Source organism: Gymnogyps californianus, chromosome Z, assembly GCF_018139145.2.
Source record: "Gymnogyps californianus isolate 813 chromosome Z, ASM1813914v2, whole genome shotgun sequence".
NCBI classification, from domain to species: domain Eukaryota; kingdom Metazoa; phylum Chordata; class Aves; order Accipitriformes; family Cathartidae; genus Gymnogyps; species Gymnogyps californianus.
The window spans coordinates 32,340,592-32,358,413 of NC_059500.1; the positions used below are offsets into that span (position 1 = coordinate 32,340,592).

The 17,822-nt window shown below is 42.3% G+C and overlaps 1 protein-coding gene across 4 annotated transcripts in view; it reads left to right on the top strand.

Annotated features, from left to right (window-relative positions):
• The first annotated feature begins 571 nt into the window (after positions 1–571).
• ZNF462 (zinc finger protein 462) overlaps positions 572–17,822 on the top strand; it is a 52,563-nt gene continuing 35,312 nt past the window's right edge. The window contains exons 1-6 of one of the 4 annotated variants that reach the window (XM_050912854.1): positions 572–791; positions 1,395–6,886; positions 7,771–7,935; positions 9,547–9,821; positions 12,979–13,097; positions 17,335–17,526. In XM_050912854.1, the coding sequence (XP_050768811.1) occupies positions 572–791; positions 1,395–6,886; positions 7,771–7,935; positions 9,547–9,821; positions 12,979–13,097; positions 17,335–17,526 (6,463 nt within the window). The remainder of the gene's footprint in view (positions 792–1,394; positions 6,887–7,770; positions 7,936–9,546; positions 9,822–12,978; positions 13,098–17,334; positions 17,527–17,822) is intronic. The other 3 variants (XM_050912855.1, XM_050912857.1, XM_050912856.1) reach the window with 3 other exon arrangements.

Consider the following 17,822-nt stretch of genomic DNA (forward strand, 5'->3'; position numbering starts at 1 on the left):
TGATAGGATGTTGAGAAGAAAGGCAAGCTTCTTCCTGTGAAGGCATTTGATCTATGGAGGTGGATCAGGCAGGACCTGGCAACTTCCAGGAAGGTTAGAGTGGGTCTCATAAAGGCAGAAGCCACTGTCTTCTCATTGTAAATTTCAGTGCATGACTGGGAGTAATGTGCTGTTTCTCTAGCATATGGGTTGTGGTCTTTCAACAAGACAAACTTCTGAACAACAGCCCTATCCTGTGTAATGGAAAAGCCAAGAGGACAAAGTCTATTGAATCAATAGTCACTTGCCAGAAAGTTGAGTGTTCGTAGAGTTGAGTCAGCAACTTGTGAGCTACCTAGATAGGACTTTATATGAATCTGAATTGATGCCTCTTAATATGGTAAGCAAAGGTTGAGTTTTGCGCCACAGTATTTACGGAATCTCTGGAAATGACTGAGTCATTATAAGCTTAGTATTACCTGTTTTCAGGATTTGTTACAATGGCATTGCTGTAAAACATGTTTCTTTCTTCTTCTCTCCTTCCCCTGTTTATCTTGCAGAATTTTCTAATGTAAAAGATCATCCCTGAACCATGGAGGTCCTGCAGTGTGATGGCTGCGATTTTCGAGCTCCATCTTATGAAGACCTAAAAGCTCACATTCAGGATGTTCACACTGCTTTTCTGCAGCCAACTGATGTCTCTGAGGAAAGTCCTGGCCAGCCAAGGTCTGGTTCCATGAATGCTAGCAACCAGACTGAGGTTGAATTTTCTTCTGTAAAGGATGAATTTACAATTGCAGATGAAATAGCAGGTAAATCTTAACTCTAAGATTGATCTCAACTCTAAGATCTCTATTCTAACCCCCTATTTTACATGTGGCTTATTTCAGTGCGTTTTAGTTTCTACTTTTAATGTGATTTAAAAAACTCGCATTATCTTTATTGCTATGTCAGCAAAGCAGATGTCTAGCTTCAGCCATATTGGTTCTGACCATGACTCTTTCTGTAAATGCAAGCATGGAAGATGGTTTTATTTCCCAGCTGCTTTTCATATGGTTCTTCATATTGCTTTTTGGTTTTCAGATTTTCATGGTTGTTCTTCGCTACCATGAACCACCTCAAAATTTTCAACTTTATTAGTGTACTAGCTTTCTTTTTTCCCCAAGAAGACTATTTTGGAAATTATCTATTCCAAACTGTACACCACGGTCATATATATATGTAGAAATTATGCATAACGGTCATTTTTCTGACCATTGCCAGATATGTAGATCTCACCATAAGTAAGTGAGGGAATCCTGGTGTGATTATCTGTTCAGGATGTGGTTGCATTCTTATGCATACAGGGTGGGTGGAGAAAAAGCCTCTTTATTTGATTTTATTTATTTACATATACACCTTAATTCTCATTTTAGGGCAAAATGCAACAAGTCAGATGGGGACTGGAAGTTACTATAGCCAGAGCCAGACTTTCTATGGTCAGCACATGGCTCCAAATCCTAAACCAACCAACAAGTTTTTCCAGTGCAAGTTCTGTGTGCGTTACTTCCGTTCCAAAAACCTCCTCATAGAGCACACACGCAAGGTTCATGGAGCACAGGCTGGGGGGAGCTCAGTGGGGCCACCAACTGCTAGTTCCCTAAATTACAACATCATGATGCATGAAGGTTTCGGCAAAGTTTTCAGTTGCCAGTTCTGCACCTACAAGTCACCCAGGCGTGCAAGGATTATTAAGCACCAGAAAATGTATCACAAAAACAACCTGAAAGAGAGTTCAACTCCTCCTGCTGCTGCCGCTGCTATGTCTGAATCAACGTCTGCTTCTGTGCCAGTGCAGGAACCCTGCAAGGAGCTGCCTGCAGAGGTGGTGGAGCGGAGCATTTTGGAATCCATGGTCAAGCCCCTGACAAAGTCTAGGGGCAACTTTTGCTGTGAATGGTGCAGCTACCAGACACCTCGAAGGGAGCGCTGGTGTGACCACATGATGAAGAAGCACCGCAGCATGGTAAAAATACTGTCAAGCCTGAGGCAGCAACAAGATGGAACCAGTGCACCTGATGTACAGAGTAAGAGTGCCCAGAATGCCTCTCCAAACTCTAATTATATCTCCATGAATACAACAGGACGTGAGATGTCGAATGCTAATGTCTCAAACTTCAGGAGCTCTATGGGCAATTCCCTTATCAGGCCCAACTCTTCTACAACTTCCAAGTTTTCTTCTGTGTCTTACCCTCAAATGAAGCCTAAGTCACCTCACAACTCGGGCATGGTTAATTTATCTGACAGATCCCGCTATGGAATTGCTGATATGACGAATTCTTCTGCTGACCTGGAAACAAGCAGTATGCTGAATGACTCCAGCTCAGATGAAGAGCTAAATGAAATGGACAGCGAGAATGGCTTGAACTCCATGGATCACCAGACCTCAGGAATGTCTGCAGAGCAGCTGATGGGATCTGATGGCAATAAACTATTGGAAACAAAGGGGATTCCCTTTAGAAGGTATATGAACAGGTTCCAGTGTCCTTTTTGCCCTTTCCTGACGATGCACCGCCGAAGCATTTCCCGTCACATTGAGAACATCCACCTGTCTGGGAAGACAGCTGTGTACAAGTGTGATGAATGCCCTTTCACCTGCAAGAGTTCGTTAAAGCTTGGTGCCCACAAGCAGTGTCACACAGGAACAACATCAGACTGGGACACTATGAACTCTCAGACTGAAAGCATCGCCTCTTCTTTGAACGACAGCACAGTGTCTTATGAGAGTGGAAATATAAATGGCAGGAAGTCAGCTGGGATGATGGAACCGGTGCAGCCGCAGCAGCAACAGCAACAACAGCAGTCACCCCAGCCCCATTCACAGCATCCATACAAATGCACAATGTGCAACTATTCCACCACAACTTTGAAAGGCCTCAGAGTTCATCAGCAGCACAAGCATTCGTTCTGTGACAACTTGCCAAAATATGATGGACCGCCATCGAACGCCCCACAAGAGAGCGAGGCAGATGCTCACCCCTCTGCCAGCACAGTGAAGAAGAGCCAGACCTCCATCCTTGGGCTCTCATCTAAAAATAACTTTGTTGCAAAAGCCCCTCGGAAGGTGTCAAATGACTTCCCTTTAGATCTCTCTCCAGTGAAAAAAAGAACTAGAATTGATGAAATAGCGAGCAACCTGCAGAGCAAAATCAACCAAAACAAACAGCAAGAAGATGCTGTGATTAACGTAGAGGATGATGAGGAAGAGGAGGAGGACAATGAAGTGGAGATAGAAGTGGAGTTAGACAGAGAAGAAGAGCAAACAGAACCAATGATAGAGGTTTCCAGTTCTTACGCACCCCAGCAAATGTGGGGCAGAGAGACTAATGATTCCCAGAAGGAGACAAACTTTAGAAGCATGCAGCATGACTACAATTCCACCAATGGAGCAGAGATTGAGCTCACTTTATCTGAAGATGAGGAAGACTATTATTCTTCTGTCAGCATGAAGGACCATCAGAGCCCTAATGCCTCTGTTCTGGGGAGCCAGTCCAACATGTATGGTACTGATCAGAACAATGAGAGTTCAGAGTTTAATGACTCTGGCAGGCTTTACTATTGTAAACACTGTGATTTCAGCAACAAATCTGCCAGGAGTGTTAGCACCCACTACCAGCGAATGCATCCCTATATTAAATTCAGCTTTAGGTATATCCTGGATCCCAATGATCACAGCGCAGTATACCGGTGTCTTGAGTGCTACATTGACTACACAAATTTTGAAGACCTGCAGCAGCATTATGGAGAGCATCATCCTGAAGCTATGAATGTACTGAACTTTGATCATTCTGATCTGATCTACCGCTGCCGCTTCTGCTCTTATACAAGCCCGAATGTTAGAAGCCTGATGCCACATTACCAAAGAATGCATCCCACAGTGAAAATTAACAATGCAATGATATTTTCAAGCTACGTTGTTGAGCAGCAAGAAGGGCTGAACACAGAGTCTCAGACATTGAGAGAAATCTTGAATTCTGCTCCAAAAACTATGGCAACGTCCACCCCCGTGGCTCGTGGGGCTGGTGTGCCAGCTGGTTTTAACAAAAGTGCCACCAAGAGTTTTAGTCCTGAATGTGAAAATCAGAAGGACCCTTCAGTCAATACTGTGGTTGTTTACGACTGTGACGTGTGTTCATTTGCAAGCCCTAACATGCATTCAGTTCTGGTGCATTACCAGAAAAAGCACCCTGAAGAAAAAGCGTCATATTTCAGAATTCAGAAGACCATGCGTGTAGTCTCTGTTGACAGGGGCTCTGCCCTGGCTCAGATGTCTTTTGAGTTGGGGACGCCTGTCTCCCCAAAATTGTCCAACTTGGCTTCTCAACCTCCACCTCCCCCACCACCACCCCCAGATCTCGCTACTGAACTCTACTATTGCAAACACTGTTCATACAGCAACCGCTCAGTTGTGGGAGTGCTTGTCCACTACCAGAAAAGGCACCCAGAGATAAAGGTCACTGCCAAATATATCAGACAGGCACCCCCCACTGCAGCGATGATGAGGGCTGGTGAGTTGCCACCTGGTATTCAGAGGCCACCAGTGTCAATGCAGCAGTTGAGCCGGGGTGGATCTGAGACTTCTGTGAATCCTCCTGAGAATGAAATGTTCTTCTGCCAACACTGTGATTATGGAAATCGGACCGTGAAAGGCGTGCTCATTCATTATCAAAAGAAGCATCGTGACTTCAAAGCTAACGCAGATGTGATTAGGCAGCATACAGCCACCATTAGAAGCCTTTGTGATCGCAGCCAGAAGAAATCAACTGGCAGCGTGCCTGCTCACACCTCTAGCACCGAACGGGACAAGTCAAAGCTGAGAGCCCTCAAATGCAGGCAGTGTAGCTACACATCACCTTACTTCTATGCGTTGAGGAAGCATATTAAGAAAGACCACCCGAATCTGAAGGCCACGGTCACATCCATTCTGAGATGGGCATTTTTGGATGGCTTGATAGAAGCTGGTTATCACTGTGAATGGTGCATTTATTCACACACAGAGCCAAGTGGTTTGCTTGTGCATTACCAAAGGAGACATCCCGAGCATTATGTTGACTATACGTATATGGCAACTAAACTCTGGGCAGGTCCCGATCCTTCCCCTCCTGCCCTGGTGATGCCAACAGAGATAAAGACGTATAAATGCAGAGACTGCATTTTTGAAGCATCTTCCATTTGGGATATTACTAATCACTACCAAGCATTTCACCCTTGGGCCATGAATGGAGATGAATCGGTGTTGTTAGATATCATTAAGGAGAAAGATGCTGCTGAGAAATCCATCCCGCAGCCTGATGAAGCTGGGGCCAGGATGGATTCTGAAAACCAGATAACAACATCACAGATGGATCAGGATGCAGAATGTGCAGAGGATCCCAGCCTTTCCCAGGAAAAAACTGTCCAGCTGGCTTCTGCAAACCCTGCCATCTCCTCCACTCCATATCAGTGTACAGTTTGCCAGTCTGAGTACAACAACTTGCATGGCCTCCTGACACATTATGGCAAAAAGCATCCTGGCATGAAAGTGAAAGCTGCAGACTTTGCTCAGGATATAGACATTAACCCAGGGGCTGTATATAAATGCAGACATTGCCCATACATTAATACACGTATTCATGGCGTTCTCACACACTACCAGAAACGGCACCCATCAATAAAGGTCACTGCTGAAGACTTTGTGCATGACGTGGAGCAGTCAAATGATATTGCGCAGAATGACGTGGAAGAAACAAGTAGGATTTTCAAGCAAGGCTATGGTGCTTATCGGTGCAAACTCTGCCCTTACACCCATGGAACACTTGAGAAGCTGAAAATTCACTATGAGAAATACCACAATCAACCTGAATTTGATGTTTTTGCCCAGTCACCACCAAAGGTGTCTGCCTCAGTGGAGCCAGACATGGTGACTGAAATCAAGGCCTCCCCAGAAATTGCTGCTGAGGATGTTGGAGAAGTCCCTGTGCCAGCACCTCATTTCTCCAGTTCTCATTTAGTGTCTCACACAGTTTTCCGGTGTCAGCTCTGCAAATACTTCTGTTCCACCCGGAAGGGGATAGCTAGGCACTACCGCATCAAACATAACAACGTCCGGGCACAGCCAGAGGGCAAGAACAACCTCTTCAAATGTGCTTTGTGTTCGTACACCAACCCTATCCGCAAAGGGCTTGCGGCACACTACCAGAAAAGACATGACATCGATGCTTACTACACTCACTGCTTAGCAGCCTCCAGGACGGTAAGCGACAAACCCAATAAAGTGATCATTCCATCTCCTCCTAAGGATGACACTCCTCAGTTAAGTGAGGAGCTGAGGAGGGCTGTAGAGAAGAAGAAATGCTCGCTTTGTTCCTTCCAGTCCTTCAGCAAAAAGGGTATTGTGTCCCACTACATGAAGCGTCACCCTGGTGTCTTCCCTAAGAAGCAGCATGCGAGCAAGCTTGGGGGTTACTTCACTGCCGTGTATGCTGATGAGCATGAAAAGCCAACTCCAGCTGAGGAGAGGAATGACTTTGAAAAGCCTGAGGTGGAGACTGAGGCTCAGGAAATTGAGTGGCTTCCCTTCAGGTGTGTAAAATGTTTCAAGCTGTCCTTTAGCACAGCAGAGCTGCTGTGCATGCATTACACCGACCACCACAGCAAGGATTTGAAGAGGGACTTTACCATATTGGGAAGCGGCACCCGCTCTCAGAACCCTGTCTACCAGTGCAAGCACTGTGATACAAAATTGCATAGCACGGCAGAGCTGACCGCACACTTGAATGGTCACAACGAGGAATTCCAGAAGCGTGCCAAACGTCAGGAAAGGAGGAAGCAGCTTTTGAGCAAGCAGAAATATGCAGATGGTGCTTTTGCAGATTTCAAACAAGAGAGGGTAAGGATTTGTGTGTCTGGTCTCTTTCCCTGCTCCCCGCTCCCTGCCAGGGAGGCCACTAATGCCCACTTGCATGTTCTTTTTGACAGCCAAATGACCACAGGCTAATGAATGGCTCAGCATGCCAGTGAGCTCCATAAGCCAATGACACATTCTGCTTTAATTTCCTCATCCATCCTCCACATCTCCCTAGGTTCTGTAGGAAGCCCTGCTCCTTCCTACTGCTTCCTTCAGTATTTTCTTTGTCTTCTTTCCTTCCTCCCACCCTTCTGGAAGGCCATCTGTATCTGACAGTTACTTGTTCTTTTGTGGCAAGGCTGTCATGTACTTTGTTGCATATTCTTTACAAAATGTCCCATCCCCCTCTTCAGTGTACCTCTGAATAACACAACAGTTTCCTTCTCAACCTTATCTCTCTCTCAGTACTTTCTCTGATTAAGCGCTCAATATTAACATGACCTGAATCTATCTGGTGACTGAAGCTTTGGGAAAGTGCCTCATAAGCAGAAGACCAAATTTGGCACCTTTTCTTGCCCGGTTACCCCCTTCCTTCTGCTTCAGTTTGAAACAGACTTGCTGTGGAAAAGCTCCGCACAGCTGTTGGAGAAGTCGTGGTGTCGTGGAAGAGCACAGTTTCAGGCCAAACTGAATGGTCTTCTAGAGGACCACTGTTATGCAGAAACTGAAGGTTTCTCCTGCACAGATGTCTTGTCCACTTATTCTGGAGGCATTAACAGACATCAACAAAAATCAGCCTTGCAGTTCTGCAAAACAGGACATGTACATCAAGCGTAGTTTCTCTTCAGGTGTAAAATCTGGTCTGTGTTCCTAAAAATGAGACAACAAAGCATACTTCAGTGGCTTATGCTTGTGTACTCAAACAGGCTTTTGGACACTTGGAAGATATTTCAAAACTTAAGGAGAGGAAAGTGGTTGGCTACAAATGCAAATTTTGCGTGGAAGTCCATCCAACACTTCGAGCCATCTGTAATCACCTCCGCAAGCATGTCCAGTATGGGAATGTCTCTTCTGTGTCAGCTACAGTAAAGGTAAGAATTTTAAGAAGGTGACTGAAGGTGACTGCAACTTCTTGCATTGTTTAAAATAAAGGACACGTTGAAAACCTATGGAGGGCTCTTGTGAAGTTTTGAACTGGGTATTCCAATTCAGCATGATGTTTTAATCTAACACTAAGTTTCTGAAGTGCATTTTGTTTATTTTAAGATGTTTTAACTTTTTTCCATTCTTGATCCAGGGGCACGAAGACTATTTAATTCTCCTTTCTTCTCAGCCACAAAGGAGTTGATGTCGTTGATGACCGAAAGACTTGGTTTATGAGCAGGAGGCTTTCTCTCAGCTATTCTGGGCTACTTTTCTGCTTAGTTAAACGCTAAAAGAGCTGCTTGTTTTCTTTTTTCTTTTTTTTTTTTTTTTTAAGAAGAGGAAGTGTGCACATGCAAATGTGCGAAGTTGCTTGTGGTACACCTTTCCACATGAAATTTGCACACTGGCTTCAAACAAAACGTTCAATGACCAGCTGAGCCAGTGGTCCCATTCAGGTGATTAGGTGTAAATGTGTTGTTCCTTTCTCCCTGTGAAAGGGGATGCCTTCTAGGACATCTCCAAGGATAGGCCATGCTCCACAGCCCAATTTCCACGATATCAGCAGGGGTAGCGAAAGTGCAACAAGGCTGTGGGAACTAGCTGTGTATTCCTCCTGGTGCTGCAGTGAGCTCGTGGCAAAGACTCCTGCTACCTGACTAAGGGTGCTTCTTTCGTGACATCATCTGCTTGTTGTGAGGAAGCGAAGTCCTTCGTAGCCTAACTCATGCTACCTGAGAGAGCTTTCGTTGCCATACCACTGACCTTCCTTTACCTTACCTGGTACTACTGACAGATTCAGATGCTTCCCTCCTAACAGACCATTTCCACTTCTCATTGCTTCTCAAGTGAAGTTTATGTAGGGTCAATGCTTTCTTTTGAGTAAATAGAAGTTTTGCAGCAGGGAACAAAAGCTGAAATCCATGGCCGAAAGAACGGGTTGGAAATACTCTTACAGGTTATTAAAGCTGCTGCAAAAATGCATGCTCTCGTTAGAAAAGGGAAAGGAAAGTTAGGAAAGGGAATAAAAAAAAGACTTTTTCTGTTTGCTTTTTATTTTTAAAGAGGATTCTAGTGTCTTAGAGTACCAGCTTCTTTCCTGTGAATTTGACACTGATGGACAAAGTCTACTCTAGACTAGACTACTGTATTAGTCAGCAGAGTACCTACACTGTAAGCTAGAGCAAAATAAACTAAAATGAACTTGCTCTATACCTTACTAATGTTTATCTGATTAAGTTTAGAAGATTCATATCAAGACTATTGAAAGATAGTTGATCTGGTTTCATGTCTTTTTGCATTATCTGACACAAATTTGATCAAGGAGTGAGATTTTTTTTTTTTACATATGCATGTATCTATATAACAGATATGATTACGTTTTCCCCTCCCAAGAGTAGGCCCTTTTTTCAGAAAGCCATTGATGTGGAGTTTATGTAGGGATATATTTAGAAAAATAACACAGTGGGAAACCTAGGCATTATAATGAACACACGGGAAAGACTGAGGGGCAGAAGGGAGAGAGAATTGATGGCTTTGGGGGGGTATGTGTTTTTTAGCAGGAAGCTGAAGATTCTTCAAACACAACTTTGATGGAGGGTTGTGAGGGAGCCAAAGACCCTGGCATTGTGGAATTTACAGAAGCTGAATCTGGAGCATCCTTGGAAGATGAAACCAGGCCTGGGGGCTACCACTGCAGCCAGTGTGACCGGGTTTTGATGTCTATGCAGGGTCTGCGATCTCACGAGAGGAGTCACTTGGCTCTGGCCATGTTTACCCGGGAAGACAAGTACAGCTGCCAGTATTGCTCCTTTGTCTCTGCTTTCAGGCACAAGTAAGTTGTGGCTTTTATTTTTGTTTTCAAAAGAAGCACAAACTAGCACTACTGTTTTGTAGGTTGACATTGAAGAAGAGTGCACTCAACTTGATCTTGAGCAACACTTTCCTCAGCATTTAGGTACTTTCCATGCTGCAAAATCTTTGGCCATTGTGAGTGGCTATTTATAAAAGGTTGCATCTTTATATCGTCTTGAATTTATTTAAGCCCTTTTTTGTTTTACGTGTAGGGGAAAAGCGTGCAAACAAAAGAATAAGACTTCTTTCAGTAGGCAAACAGTGAAGCCCACCACTTATGCAACCTTGTCAAATGCATGAGACTTAACAAGCCAAGAAGAGGAGAGAAAAGTATTTTCCTTGTTAATCTTTCAAATATAAGGAACTTCTGCTGCATATAACTACCTTGTTTATAATTACTACAGCTCTTTGATTGAGTTTTCATTTCCAGTGTCAAATAACTGTCATAAACTTACCTTAAAATTAGATTTTTTTTCTTTTCTTAATTATGGTATGCAATTTCAGTTTACAAATATTTCAAGTTCACACCAGTGTGCTATAGTAGTGACTCCCTCAGCCTGTTTCCTTGTCTGATGTAGCATGTGAAAAACACGTAGTCATCATTAATAGTCATGTTTCTTATGATTTGTTTCCCTAAGGTTGACTTTGCCTTAAGCTGGGTAGCTTAAAAATTATTTTAATTGTAATCACATATATATGGTATGCCCCCCAAAAATGGGGTTTGTGGCAGATTTCCCACTGGCATCTTGGACTGACTCACAGGTACATGTTTTCTCTAATTTCTGGGGAGAGAGCTGCTTATTTACTGTTTTAACAAAAGAAGAGAGATCCAGGTGCTCCTTTGACGTAGGCATGTATAGCACTGTCAGTAGCACGCTTAAATTTGGTGAAGATGTCACTGTTTTGCAATCAAATGCCTGTGGGAGAGAAAGTATGATAAAAAGCATTTTTTAATGCCTTATGTTAAAAAACAAGATTTCTGCTAGTGTCACAGCATTGCAAATTGATGCCACACTTTGGTCTGTCGTGTTGAAAAGGTCCATGGGATTGAGGAGCGAACAGTAAGAAAGGGACTGGGGGAAGGCTGGGTACTACTGGGTGTATCCCACCCTGCTTTGGCAAGGCTGACAGTGGGGGGTGACCCTACCTCACATAGCTTACAGAACCTGCTATTTGCCTAGTAAACTAGTTTGCTTCCAAAGTCAGACTTGTGTTGAGTTTGGTCTCTAGTCACTCTGTTTCCGACCTAGGAATTGAATAAAGTCGTGTCCTACAAGTAGAAGGACAGGTAAGTCAGAAAGTGGGGGATGGCAGGGGAGAACTCCACAGGTATCACCTAATTTGATAACAGGTGTTGTCACTGTTGTTGAAGTTGTCTGCTTCATCTTTTATTTTTGGTTTTGATGCAGTTACTCTCTTGGGAGATAAAGTCTGTGAAAGAAACCAAAACAAATGTTTAAATAGCCCACTGTTCTCCAAATCTGACCAAAACTGAAAAACCTGCCTTTGGAAGAATTTTGCTGGCAACATATGTGGTTGTGAATATAGTTTTAATTATTACCGTGTAAAATACCGTAAGGTATATATTTAGAATAGCTTGATATGTATTATATACATCTTTGGCAGTCTGCTTTAATTGTTAAGTAAACTCATTCCCTGTCAGCTAATTAAAACGAGTTTTGTTCTATGAAGTATTCACTGCAAGTGTTCGATGTCTTACTCATTTAGGAGACTTTTTTCCCATTTCTCTGGAAAAGCTGTACATTTTATCTTGCCACAAACTCCATCCCAGATTTCTATTAAATTCTGTTTGTATGAAGTGGTCCTGAGAGGAGACATAAGTTCATTTTTTATTTTTTTGCTGTCATCAGATCTTTGAATACACAGACTTCAGTGTTAGGTCTCGTAAACAGGGATTTTCTGGCTCAAACTCTTGTCAGTGTGGGACTAAAGATCCCGTGACAATCTTGTGTAGTGTAAGAGGGCTGGAACAACTGCCACTTGATCTACGTGTTGGTATTCAGTAAAAAAAGAACAGGACAATTTAGGAAAAATAAAAGGAAATACGCCTGAAATACATCTAGAATTAAGGTGGCAGCTGGGGGGTAGTTTTGGCAAATTGCCACTCCTCCAGTGTGCTGTATCTGCCCTGTTGTTGTTCCATCACCATGCATAAGATGACTCAAACTAAGACTAGATCACAAAGCATGAATGTGTTGTAGAGAGGCTGTACTGGAAATGTTTACAACTCGAGCTGACTACCTGCCTGCCACCTGGAAACTGTGAATTCATGGCTGTCAGCCACAGTGTAGGAACTGCAGAGCTCTGCAGGACTCACTCAGATAGAATGAATTTGATCTTCTGTTAGAAAATGTGGAAAACATCCTTTTTTCCCTTCTAAACTTAACTGAGCTGTTACGAGAAACTGTGGAGAGAGAGCAGATTCTGATCACCCCCCAGTATTCAGGCTGTCGGTAGCTTCCAGTTTCTCTGAAGAAAGTAGAGGCTGGTCTTTGCCACCCCTTCTTCTCTTGTTCAGCTTCATGCAGAATCTCCCACACTGTTACTTCTGAAACTCTGCTGCCTTTTAATCCTGGAACTCATCAACTGCAGCCTGCTGGCACCCTCCCCGGAGCAGGATCTCTAATCTGCTTTTGCTGCTGTAACGAAAAGGCGGCTTCCTCAGTAAAGCTGGTCAAAAATACTACCCCCACCCCCCGGGCCCCTTCATCAACAGGACAAAAGGGGGCATATTTTCACAAAAATGTTTGCCAGCAGAAAAATTCTGTAATGATAATTTTACTGTTCTTCTCTGTTTCTTGTTTCTTCAACTGGTCCTTTAAGTCTGGATTGGGTATAATGTAATTTATACTAAACTTGCCCTATAAGTTTATTTAAGTGGCTTGCTTTCTGGATAAGAGAATTCGTGTCAGCTCTGTTCCTTTTCCTCAGATTAGATTCTACTTTATTCTTTAAGCAGACCTATTGAGTTTTAAGAGAGAGTATGAGAAAGGATAGTTGAGCCTGGCCTGCCTCTTATTTTATTATTGCTGTGAAGTGTTTTGCTTTGGATCTGAAGGAATAGTTGAAATGATTTATTATTTTGTGTTTCCCTTTTCTGTCTTTCTCTTTTCAAGTCTGGATCGTCATATGCAGACCCATCATGGACACCATAAGCCTTTCCGTTGCAAACTGTGCCCATTCAAGTCCTCGTATAATAGCCGCCTGAAAACCCATATACTCAAGGCTCATGCTGGTAAGTTTTCTCTCTCAGTTTTGCAGTGCAGCAGCTGAAATGGCCCATGTATTCTTGTTGCTGATCAGAGATGCTGGTTTGAACCACGTGTTTTGTCACCAAATTTGGGTAAGATTTTTCAAAGGCAAGTCAGGATTGGCCAGCTTACGCACCTGTTGGAATCAGTGGGAACTTGGATAATGTTTTTGGAAGGACAAGAATTTAAAACAGTGATGAGTTATTCAAGAACGTCTTCCTTTTCTTCTATTTTCTTTTATATGCATGATTTTTTTTCTTATTATTTCTGCTTGTTTCCAAGAGAATTTAATCAGTCCACTTACACTATCGCTGTCTTAACAGATTGGTAGTGAGTTTTGCTCTACTATGTTTGTATTTGTGTTTGTGCTTTAGGTGACTCTGGGAAAAGGACTGTGGATTGGACTTTGGTTTTGGTAGAGTCTTATGTTGGCTTTCATGTTAAAACCAAACACCGTGAACTTTGGGAGTTGGGTCTGTGTGCAGCAGACTGAGAATGGCACAATTCCATTATCATACATGGAAATTTGTCTTGCAAATCTCTGTATTGCAGTACGGAATCCATACAAGCAAGCAAACAGACATGCATGTGATGAACAGGAATTGGAAAGGTGATGTGTCGTACAGGATAGGTCACATCAAAGTGTTGCACCTTTGATTATTAAAAAGTGCGAGACTCAGAATTTCCTCATCTTTATTCCTTGGCCCTAGACTCGTGGCACCATCACGCATCATGCATTGAAAGGTTATCAGAAGATTTGAGTCAAAAACCACTCTCTTAATTGGTTACAGTTGCATCTTTGTGGTTAGAAGGACAAAAAATCAACCCTCAATCCACAGTCCAAACATGCACTCTGATGCAAATAACAGAATATTGACCAGTCTAAAAAACTGCAAACTAGTCCAGTTGTTAAACTTGAAAGTAGAGACTCCTGGAACAGATGACAAAAGTGCTAGAAGTATGTTCCTTTCTTATTTGTTTACACTATGTCATATACTCAGGTTGAGGTGGAGGAGGAATATGGGAACATGGGGAGAAAAGGCAGGAGGAATTTATAGCTGTCTGCTGATTAAAAAAAAAAAAAAAAAAAAAAAGGTGATTGTCACCATTGATCCAAAGGCACTTTTCATCTACAAAAATGGAGGAGGGATTGATGGTCACTTGTGCTTCGTTTCCTGTATTGATTTTGGATTTCAGAGAGCTTGTGCCAGGACCCTTTTCTGTACTTGGATGGGTATTGTGGATTAGCTTAACTTTTGCCAACCTCCTGTTGTATGGGACCATGGCATTCTGTCCTTTCTAGGAAATCCGACTGTATGCAGCAGTTCCAGTTTACAGAGTCCCACATCCTGTACGGAGGTGACATGGTTCTTTATCTTCGCCAATCATAAAATAACATTTTCTTTATGCTATTGTACAGTTGGGCTGCTTTGTGTTACCTTGTTTGAACCTGCCAGATTTTTAGAGCCAAAGTTAGCATGCAACTAATATTTACTTCACACTCCTCTTCATGTAAGTCATTGATTTATTTATTATGAATTCATGCTCTTGAACTTGATTAGTGGACACTCCTTGAAGGACCATGTTTTGCATCATACAAGAACACAATTTCATGGTTGTCTAGATAGTGCTTGCACAATGACTTGTGTAATAAGGTTTCCAAAGGCTTATGATCTGTTTCTGTCTCAGTCCATTTCTACCAAACAGATATTCACATCACAGAAAAATTGCTTCTATGTTTTTCAGTCAGAGCTTTGCTTTGTTGTGTTTTGAGTCAATCCTTCAGAAATATATACTACTGAATAAACACGTTATGAAGACTTTTCCTCAGACTCCCCAGTTTTTCAATAACACAGTGGTTCTCTGAACCTCTCTTTTGTTACCATTTTTTTGTCTCTTGTCAATCATCTCATCAGTTTATTTAGAAGTGGAAACTTCAAGCCCCCTGAATTTTTCTGAAGTCTCCTGGAGATCTTTAAAATTCAGTAAAATTCTGAATCCTGAAGTCTTTACTCAGCCTGCCTGTCTCCCTCATTTTCTGAGGATGGGTCAAAAATCAGTGGACTATGAAATGCGTTCTTGCCTAACAGTTGGTACCAGTCCGTGTTTCTGGCATTTGTTTTTCATCCAGTATGCGCTATCTCCTTTAGCATGGAGCAGAACAGTTTACAGTATCTCTAAAAGGCCTGTCTGTTGTTTTCATCTGAACTTTTTCACTTGTTCCTTTTTTTTTTTTTGCTTATATTTTTTGAGGAACCTTTGTTAGCATTTTCTAGTGTCCTTGCTTCATTAGTAATGACACTGGATGCGCTGCATGCACAAATGGATGATTGTAAGGCAAGAGTATTGGCCCTGCTCAGTTTCTATGTAATCTGGAACATAATGCTTTGAGTACATATCAGGTGTTGAGACCCACTACATAAATTTTTAGATTGATTTATTTGTATGTGTATTAATATAATCATTTTATGAAATGCAAAACTAGCAGTCAAAAAAGTGCAGAAGGCTTCTGTTAAGCCAAACTGTAGCCTTTCCTCTGCAATCAAACACATCCTTTTATGCTGATGTCTACCTGAACTGTTATGGCTGAATAGTGGGTATACTTATTAGTTGTGTCAAGACTGCTTAATATGCAATCGTCCTCTATTTGCTTTAATGTCTTGTGGTGCTTTTAAGTTAACAGTTGGTTGGTGCCTACTGTCATCCAGGAATCTCTTATGCTGACAAACCATGAAGGCCTAGATCTGTATCTCACTGGTATCTTATACCTTGGTGTTTCTTTTGTCCGTATATTATCCTGTTCCATTGAGCAACTTGTACGTGCTGTACAAAAAATGTTTTCTTTCTATTTGTAAAAAGGTAATATATAACTGATATAATATGCGGGTGAGGAATGCTATTTGAAAAAACATGGGACAATTTCTTGTTTTACCATTTCAGACTCTTAAGTGATGTTCTTTTTCAGATGTGCCAAAAGAGGCTTTTTAAGAGTTTGTATTTTGTCCCCATGATTAGAAGAGTTTTCCTGGAAGAGAGGGGCGGGAGTTATTTTTATGTAGGATGATTGCTAATCTTTTCAGGTGTGCTTAGTCTGACTTGCTGCAATACATGTGTTTTCACATTCTCTTTTGGTTCACTTATTTCCGGTGTTGGAAACAATGCTGTTTGAGAACCTTGTTTGGTAAATTTGTTGAGAGATGGAAAACATGTTCTGCTTCGTTCATCACCAGAACTCTTGTTCTTCTGTTACTATTCATGAATATTTCACTCCTATATTAGTTTTGGCACTTTATGTACAACTCATATGTGGCCAGTGTTACTCTTGTACATGGAAGTGGCACTTCCAAAACAATAACTTGGCACCTGTATAATATCACATTGTTTGTGCTGGGACAGTTTCACTTTGTGTTCCAATTGCCTCCATGCTTAATGCAAAACAAATCTTGTCTCAGGATTTGTTTCCCCTTGTTTGCTGTCTCTGTGGCTCGGAATGTATTCAAAATTAAATTCACTATTGTTCATTACTTCTGTTCTTTCAATTCTTTTAGTGCTTTTTCATAACACACTTTCACATAGCCTTACAGATATGCACTGTTCTTGGTATTGCCATGTTCACTTCTTGTAGTAAACCAACCTTGACTTGGTTACCCGTTCTATGAAGATTACTCCTGCCTAATGGCAGGTTTTTCATAAGGAAAATGCGACCTTCCCCAAATGTAAATTACTGCCCTCCCCCCCCCCCCCCTTTTTTTTTGAGGGACCTTTATTAGCATTTTGTAGTGTCCTTCTTGCTTCATTAATAATGATGCTGGATGTGCTGCATGCAGAAACAGTTATGACTTCACCCTTTCTAGTTGCTGTGCTCCCAAAGAAATTCGGAAGTGCTATAGTTAAGTGACTCCATTTTCATCCCAGAGTCTGTTTTCTTCTCATACCATGCAACACAGGCATGCTAAGAGTCTGGTCTCTGGTTTTTGGCATCGGTCACTTTACAACGATCTGCAGTTGTCAGAAAGCGATACCTTGGTCCAAAGCAAGTGTCTGTACCCACAGACTCCAGACTGCTCCAACAAGGAGACATGCATAGCTTGTTTTCTTTGGGATCAGTCTTTCACTGAAGAGTCCATGGGAATTTTACTGCCAAGTTCAGTAAGAGAAGTATGGGGGCCCCATTTTGTTTCTTTTGTGAGCTGATGACTTGCCTGTATTTCGCTCACCCAGGTGAACATGCCTACAAATGTTCCTCCTGCTCATTTTCCACCATGACAATCAGCCAGCTGAAAGAGCACTCCTTGAAAGTGCATGGGAAAGCACTGACACTACCAAGACCCCGCATTGTCAACCTTGCAGCCTCACACGCCCACCACACCTCCAAGAACCACACTCCTGCTGAAGAAGTGGAGGACTCTAATGGTAAGAGGTGCCTCAGAGCAAGAATTTAATTGTCTAAGGTGCCACTTAATATTTTTATTACAAAAAAAATTACAGCAGGCAGCTTGCCCAAAAAGCAGCTTCATTTGATCGTTAAGAAAAAACAGAAGTTGCATCAAAACCAAGAGTAAACATGGTGTTGTAGGAAGTGACCTGCTTTAGATCCTCACCAGTTCATACTACATTAACTTGTCCTGTCACCAGTTGACTTTGGAATATGTCAGTGCTGGCTTTACTTCTTAGCAGAGATTTAAATTGTAGAAAATTTTCAAAGGCAG